At 43.0% G+C, this 8,528-nt stretch overlaps 1 protein-coding gene across 5 annotated transcripts in view; it reads right to left on the bottom strand.

Annotated features, from left to right (window-relative positions):
* Nucleotides 1-1,066: 1,066 nt before the first annotated feature.
* The window catches only part of ZC3H12C (zinc finger CCCH-type containing 12C), a 47,506-nt gene continuing 40,044 nt past the window's right edge, over nucleotides 1,067-8,528 (bottom strand). For all 5 annotated transcript variants that reach the window (XM_065831395.2, XM_065831404.2, XM_065831412.2 and 2 more), the window contains exon 6: nucleotides 1,067-8,113. In XM_065831395.2, the coding sequence (XP_065687467.2) occupies nucleotides 6,717-8,113 (1,397 nt within the window). In that variant the 3' untranslated portion in view covers nucleotides 1,067-6,716. The remainder of the gene's footprint in view (nucleotides 8,114-8,528) is intronic.

Genomic DNA, 8,528 nt, shown 5'->3' with positions numbered 1-8,528 from the left:
TCAGGGCCAAGCAGCCTCATGGCAGAACATGCAGAGGAACCAAAACACAGTGCCCAGCAACTCTCAGCAGCAGTGCCTGGTCTGGAGCACCCTGGGAAGAGCCTCCCAGCCCTCACCTTGCACGCAGGCAGCTCCCACGGCTCCCGCTCCGCTGCGGGTGCGACCCGCCATGGTTCAGAGCACCCAGAGCAGCATCCCGGAGGCAGCGCTGCCGTGTTTCCACGCAGCTGCTGGGCAGGGACCCGCACGTTTGCCCTGGTGCCTCAGCACCTCAGCACAGTCACAGCGCGGGCTCAGGCTGCACAGGGCACATCATCTCTGTGAAACACGGGCATCAAGCAACTCGCCCGTGGTCACAACCGATGAAGGGCATCACTTTTTATTTTTAGGCCAGCTGCTCATTCCAGCTGCATTCGTGCCACCTCGCTTGGCTCCTCGGCACCGGGACAGCGGCTGCTCCTGTGCCCGCACGAGGGGAGGGAGCGGGCAGGACTGGGGGTCCCAGTGAACTCGGCACAGGGAGCCCAGCCAGGCAATGCCATTGGGCAACAAAACACCATCCAACAGGCCCGTTTATTCTGAATAGTCATTTTATCACAGCTTATTGCAGCTTCTGCCATATCTTTACATCCATCAGACTATATCTATTTTCATTCTCTCCTAAATTCTGTTCTGTCTACCCCACAACATTCTGAGCTCCACCAATAATAACTGCGCGATGAAAGACAAACAGATGTGTAGCAGCATGTGAAAGGAGAACAGGTCCCATGGCACAGTCTCCATCCAAATCCTGCTACTGAGTAACTGACATTGCTATTTAACCCCAGAGTTTTAGTCTTTTCAGTCAGTAAAATGATGGGAAAGCACCTATTAAATATTAATTACTGCATTAAAAATGAACTGATAATCTACAATAATTTCGTATGTTTGCAATCCTGTTTAAATTCACTCTGAGTGAGCACCTCTGTTGTGCAGGTAGGAAAACAAAGCTGTCTACAACTCACTGCTACTTTCTATGCTGCTCTTGAGATTATTTTGTTTTTATGAAACAAAACCAGCCCATCACTGAGGAAAATGAATCTTTATTTTCTTCTCTAAAAGCAGAATCCATGTACATTATTTTTTGTATGGTTTAGAAGGTGGTTTTAAGATGTGAATAGTCACATCACAGAAATCATACAGAGTAACCAGTGAAGGAACAAAGAGCCAATATGACAATTGCTTTATCAAATAGTCCAAACATTATTTTTAACTCTTTTTTTTTTTCTGGAGTGGACTTCAGAACAATATTAAAAATCTCACCTAGTCAACACAAGTACAGAGATAATGATGGGGAAATGAACTACAAAACACAATTATTGCTGCTGTATCTGCATTTCTGTTTCCTGGCAGGATGTTCTGTAATATGCTGGTAAAACAGTTGTTAAATATCAGTTCCATCAAGAATGTTGTTCAGATAAATAAAAAAGTAACCAACCAGCCAACCTAACTTGGTAAATGAGACTTCATCTGAGAGCGAAAGAAAAAGTCAGCCTACCAAAAACAGTGAGGTTTTGTTTTGTAAGGTGACGAGAAGGTTGTTACACCTCTGATGTGCTTAAACATCTACAGAGATTTGGTTTGGAGCGTTCCCAGCAGCCACAAAGTGCGATCCCGGCTGAAGGACCTGTCAGCACCAGCGAGGTCTCGGCTCTGAGTGGGCGCAGGCGGCTCCCCAGCTGTGCTCCAGATGTGCTCCTCAAGGCCCCGCTCCTCCCGCGCTTACACACACGCCCGCTTTTACTCGGGTGTCCTCTAGCGCCACTGGAATCAGCGCACGGGAGTAACCTGTGCCCGAGCCGGGTGAATGTGTGAGCACTCGGAGACCGGGCCCTCCAGCGGCCATTAAACCTGAGAGAGGAGATGAGAACTATTGCCATCATTTAGCTTAGAAGGTAGACAGAGGAATAAACATTTCAAGCACGAGTTGTGACAACCCTTTAAACCTGAAGATGGAAGCTGGGAGACTATTTAAAGCATACCTGTATCTATGAACACCACACCGTATTGATGGTGCCGTTACAACCAGTGCCCTGCCAGGGAGACCCAGCGCACAGAGCGTGAGTCGCACACAAACAGACATTTCGTGTGCCATTTGGTGGCCGGATGACCAGTTCTGATGAAACCTTCATGAAATGTATTCTAGAACATCTAAAGATGAAGTCTGAACGTCTCTGATGTTACCTGGCAAAAGGTTAGCTGGAACAGTAACACGGGTGATTTGAGGATTAGTTACATGGTTAGTCTAAACAATGTGCACATACTCAATTTGAACAAAATTCTTATACTGCACTTCTCTAAAACGTACAAAGTATATAAAATGCATGATTTGACATTTATAAAACCTCAGCCCTTGTATAAAAAAACAAAAGAAGGCCATAGAGTTTTTTTGTTTTAAGTTTAAATCTATTGTTTTTTATTCTCAGCAGTTTTAGTTCCTATGATAAATAAAAAATATAAACAGCACTCCACCACGGCCTTATAATGCAAGGAATAAATTAGCAAGAGTCACACTGTGAATCAAAATAAATAATTTCTACATTATTTTTATTTTTAAAAATGGTATCTTTAATTGCACAGTATTTTAAATTTTCAGTAGCAATGAAAAGTCAGTTGGGTATTCTTCTAAATGCTCCAGAGAGTACGAAAACATTGCGTCTCATTTTTCAACCTTTAGACATTGAAAACACTTCGGTCAAACCCTCAGCTGAAAACCGATGAATGTTTGGCAGCCTCAGTGCAGCCAGATGCTGCAGCAGCTCTCACCCAAGGCTTTTACTCCTCCAGCGCTCACCTCGCTGGGGGAAACGCCCCCGGCTTTCTGTGCCCAGTGAGGTACTCTGGTTTGCACCAACAGCTCTGATACTCTTGGAGAAGTGTCCACCATTAGCTACGACTTTCACAGCAGAAGATCATCAACAGCCCACAGGCTCCAAGGCTGCACAAGTCCCCTTCCAGGGCTGCGCTGGCCCGTGCGACTCCTTTTTGGGGTGTCACACAACACATGGGGCTGCTGGCTCTCCCCACAGCTATTCTGCAGCGGGGGACCAAGCTATGCTTCCACACACACCACAGAAAATAAGGACACCTGAAAAGATATGATCTTACCTCGGATTATTAGCAGCAGGCTTAAACCCACTTGCCAAGTGTATGTGAGTGTGTATATATGTATATATATACGCACACACATCTATATTAAAAAAAAAAAAAAAAAAAAAGACAACAAAGCTATTAATACTGTCATAGCCTGGGCATATTTAGCTCAAAACTAGGTTTAAAACTCTAAATATTGGCAACACATTGTATACAAAACAGTCGTGGGCAGACGCCTCATGTAAATGTGCATTCAAAATACTGAGTATCTATATACTATTACTGATATAATAGCTTGGGATTGTATCTAAAAATATGGAGTTTCTGCTAAGTATCAAAACAGCTCTCAAGTACTGAAGACAAGGAAGAGTGTTGCCCTCTTCTTGCGGTGGGACAGGTCTAACCTGAAGGTACTTAATCCTTCGCTGCAGTTCCAGCATTCAGCTGGGGCGGGATCACTGAACCACCTTCACTGTTTAAGTAACACGGGACGTTACAGTTCATTTATTTGCATCATTGCAATTACATTGACAAATGTAGTATCTTACCAGTATCATTGCTTCATGTTTACTACTGGTGTCCTTCCTAAAGGCTGTTAAATATATAGACTGGTGTCTTCGTTGTGGAGGAGTTCCACAGGCAACTCCTCGTTATTATCACAGCAAAAACCAAGGAAATATCAAGGCCAATACCTTGTCCACAGCAAATCTGCTTTACCCAACACAAGAGAGTCTAAGGGGAACTAGCACATCATTGCACAACATTAAAAACCATCAGACTACTCCTTTTCTTATACTTTTAAAGCATTTTCAGTGCCTGAGCACAAAGCACAGAACCTATTACAGGAATTCTCTAGCAATCCACACACTTCCAGGGGTTCAATACTGCACCGAACGCCTGCGGAGGCAATCAATACTGAGAGCACACAGTCCCACGCGTCTCCTCGCACCATTTTAACACCGTGGCTGAGCCCAGACCGCTCCATGTACACAGCAGGGAGCGTTTTGATGCTCACACGATAGGGAAAAAGACCAAACGCCTCTACTACATACACGTGTTTCTGTTCATGCTTAAAGGAATTCAACTTTTGGCAGAAGTAAATTCCTACATAAAAAATAAATGTAGAAACCCATTAAAAACACAAATATAATAACTGCATTATTAAAACAGCTGCATCTACACTATGGTGTAGTACTTAAGTGTAATTCAATTTCAAAAAATCTCAGTGTACAACTAAGATGAGACCCATTTCCCAGTTCAAACCTCAGCATCAGCACCGCATCGATCTCTACATTAAAACACGCTCTACAGATGGCGACCAACCAAACCCAGGGAAAAACTGTTGCCACGGATGAAGAAGTCCTCTCCCTAAACAGCCAGACAGGACAGCGGTGCCGAGTCCCCCGGCGCTGCCGCAGGGACAGGTGACAGATCCCGCAGCACATCTGCAGCGGGACCCGCGTGAGCACCACCTCCCGAATCGGTTTGCTGAACATGGTTCAGATTATTGGATGTGTCTATAAGCACAATGCTCTTTAGAAGCATTTACTGTATACCCAAACCCTACTCGTTGCAACACACGGTGTCGCACAAGTAGTGAAAAACGTCTTCGTATTCAAAGGTGCTTGGACATCATTTTCAGGCAGCATTTTACCTTTATTTTAGTGAGTTCCCACTACAAAGGTTTTAGAAGGAAGAAGATGCCAATACTTACTTTTTTTTTCTTTTTAACGTGTGAAATTGAGACAGACACCTAAATAAATATCTACGTTTACTTGCCTAAACCTGTTCTATGCCTGAAATCTCTAATTTTTTAAATAAGGGATAAAATGTTGCCCAAAAGACTAGTTACACATTTGTGTTTCTATTTAATCTACAAATCAAAATAGTTCTCAGTTAAAAAGATACAATTTGTATCAACAGTAAAAGGTACTTTCTGGTTCTTCAGGGCCTTACTTTAAATTCCAGCGAGCACACCAAAATTATCAGCAGTAATAGTGTAAGCTAGTGATTTTTTTTTAACACTGAACATCGTTACAATGGGTGAAAACCTAAAACTGTTGGCAACTATGTCACATAAATACATCTGACATCAATTGCAAAATCTATTTCTATTATATATATATATATATAAAAGCTTACGTAGTGCTAGTAAAACCCATGACTTAAAACCAGAAATATCCCTTACTAATACTAAAACAGACTTGGTTTGTCTGTTTCTAAAACTACACTATTTGTGGCAAGAATTGGGCCTACACGATGCAACAGGCCAAAAACTACTACCAGGAACACCTACGGTATCTTCTTTCCTCGCAACCCTTCCCCCTCCAACCGAAACAGAATCAAAAGAAAAAAGTTTAAGTTATTATTTTGAGCTACAATATCATTACCATAGTGCAGTCAATAAATGTTGCATATCCTCAACACACAAAACCTTTTCAGGCCAGCCTTGATAAATAGCAAGAAAAATCAAACAGTATCTTAAATACAAAACTTGCATTGAGATAATTAAATTCATTTAAAAACAGGTAAATACTTTATGAAAAGCGTATTTTATGCAGTACACTTGTGCAGCAATACAAATTAAAAACACACAAAACAACTAAACGAGACCCTACGATTTCAGGCCCCCTTCTACTGACCAGAAATACACAGAGCTGGGTAACAACACAGGAACTGAAACAGGGTGGCCTGGTTTGGGGAGGTTCTGAGAGTTTGCAGCTCCTGCTTGCTCCAAAGGGGCTGTAAATTCTCAGCACCTTTCAAAATCAGGCAATAAGGCTTTTACCTTGTCCATAAATTAGTAAAAACAAAATATAATTTTTTTTCCCTCTGATTGCATCTGATCTTACTGATAAACTGCATCAACAAAACATGTAACTACTTAACAAAACAAAGAAAGCCATGAAAAGTGCCATACTGTAAATTACCAATATATTGTTACCCATTTCACTGTTAACTGGTAACCTAATTATTTGTTTTAAAAAAAATGAAGTCAGTGCTGTAGTAAATCTTTGTTTCCTATAAATAGATGATTATAGCACAAAAAAGCTCACAAAAACAAACAAACATACATACTTACGCTGTTGTAAAAAGTTCAAAAACTTGGCTTGAAAATTGCCTGCCAGAAGTAGCAAAATCCTCTTTCTGCAGGTTGTTTTAATACCACACAGCCCAAGGACAAATATCCAGCAAGTTAAAAAACGAAAACAAAAATCCCAACAACATGTAATAAGGATAGAAAGTGCTGCATATAAACCCCTGATGCACCAAAGATTATAACCAGAGACCACAGGTTTTTCATATATATATATATATATATGTATATATATTAATTTAAACTGGAACATTCTCCAGCTGCGAAAATAGCCATTTAAAATTTCTCAAACTAGAACACAAAACATATCTGGTACTTCTGATGCATGGGGCTATACATACAGACTCCATGATACAGTATTTCACATAAACGGATTACTATATAACCTCCTTGCTGAGAAGGAGATCCCAAATGCTATTGTAGCAAACCTCCCTCAGCATCAGAGCTGAGCTGAAAACTACTCGACACCACAAAGATGCATCATCTCTCAATAACCCAGCTGAGATTTTTCCACCAAGATGGCTGCAGCGAGCTGCTGAGCGTCCGTCACGTGAGGGTTCTTCTTCATAACGATCCTCACAAGATCGGGGGGGAAGATGTTGCAGAGGTTAATGTAAACCTTCTCCCGGGTGTCTGGGTGCCTTGGAGGGTCTTGAGGGATTCCACAGTAAGGTATGCGCCAGGTCTGGTCCTGCTGTTCAGGTAAGCTTTGGAAGGCGAACTGCTCGTAACACGGCTGTGTGGGGTTGCTGGGCAAGGAGTAGGTCTGGCGGAGGCCGTACGCATCCATCCCGTAGCTCTGCCTATCCCAACTTCCAAGCCCATCTTGGCCAGAATAAGGCTTTCTGTGTCTTAACGGAGAATTATCATACAAACGTGAGTCTGAAATGCTGTCTATTCTCGTGGACACGAGGGCTCTCCCCAGATGCATGGTCTTTGAATGTGACGAACTCTGAGATGCAGAGTAGTCGTTCGGACAACTAGAGCGAGCACCGACTGTTGGATGCTGTAGATGCACAGCCATGTAAGGAACTGGAGGTTTGTGGTGATGCTTTGGTTCTTCGTGACTATAGCTTTGCACTCGCGTGAGAGGCTCGTGGTAGCTCTGTAGGAAGGGTTGAGTGTTAAGGCGGCCATGGGGGTGCATGTGTTGGCACTTCAAGTTCTCCTCCAGCTGTGGGTCAGGCGAACTCATGTAAGAGCGGTCGCTGTAACCCACGTAGGAATCACTGCTGCCGCAGCTAACGCTCCCTTCGCTGCTGCAGTCGGAAGCTACAGAGCTAATCCTATAGTCTGTGTCCAAGGAGAAGCACCTTTCAGGACTACGTGGACCAGATATACTGAGATTTGAATATGCACTCAGCATAGAGTAATACCCTACGTCCACAGGTGACTCACATTTTGGATACTGGTCATAAGGCATTGGCGTTCCGTGATTTTTGGTTGCCATCATCACTGTAGGATACTGTCCCTGTGGTCTTTGATCCTGAGGTGGGAAGTGAACTCCGGATGGAAGGCCGTTAGTTAAAGGTGCAGTACTTTGGGGTTTTGCAGCAGGGGAACATGGTATACTAACTAAAGAAGGTACGGACCTGGTTTCCAACTTGTTTTTGGTGGGAAGCTTTTCCTCCAAGTCTTGATAGACTTCAGTCCTTATACTAGGATCCGATTGCCTCTTTGGCGCAGCACGCTTCAGCTCAGAAGTGTTGTCATTTTTAGTGCTACAGGGAACGCTATTGCTTTTTACGAGTCCTCCTTCACTTGTGGTTTTGGCAGCTGTGCTTCTAGACATGGCACGAAGTTCATCAGCTACAGATCGCTGAGGCTGATTTCCTCTTTCTGGATGATAGTATTTGCATTTGTGTCCATAGGTACATTTCTTCCCTATTAATACAAACGTAATCAGATAAAAAAGCTCCAATGAAAATCTGTTAATAGTCAAACAACAGAAATGCTCCTCATTCAAATTTTTACTGACGATTTGAAAAACCTTGCAAATGGTTTTGTGCAACACAGAGTAAGATCTAAGATCTCCTCTCTTTTATTGTGGGGAAAAAGAGGCAGTGGTAGTGTGCTACACATAGTACTCCAGGAATGCAAACCAACACTATCAGCCACACTTTGAGCTGAACATGAGACTGTCAGGGTGTCTGTAGACACCTGCTATCTTGGGCCAAGGAGATACACAGGCAGAAAACTTAAAAGGAAAGTCTCACAGAGTCATAAGACCAGCAGGTTTCAGTTCAGTCAAGAAGGTTTTGTGCCCATGGGGATGCTCAGTGGCTAATGTCAGACAGCT

Source organism: Patagioenas fasciata, chromosome 1 (assembly GCF_037038585.1).
Source record: "Patagioenas fasciata isolate bPatFas1 chromosome 1, bPatFas1.hap1, whole genome shotgun sequence".
Taxonomy (NCBI): domain Eukaryota; kingdom Metazoa; phylum Chordata; class Aves; order Columbiformes; family Columbidae; genus Patagioenas; species Patagioenas fasciata.
This window is presented reverse-complemented; position numbering and strand designations above follow the sequence as displayed.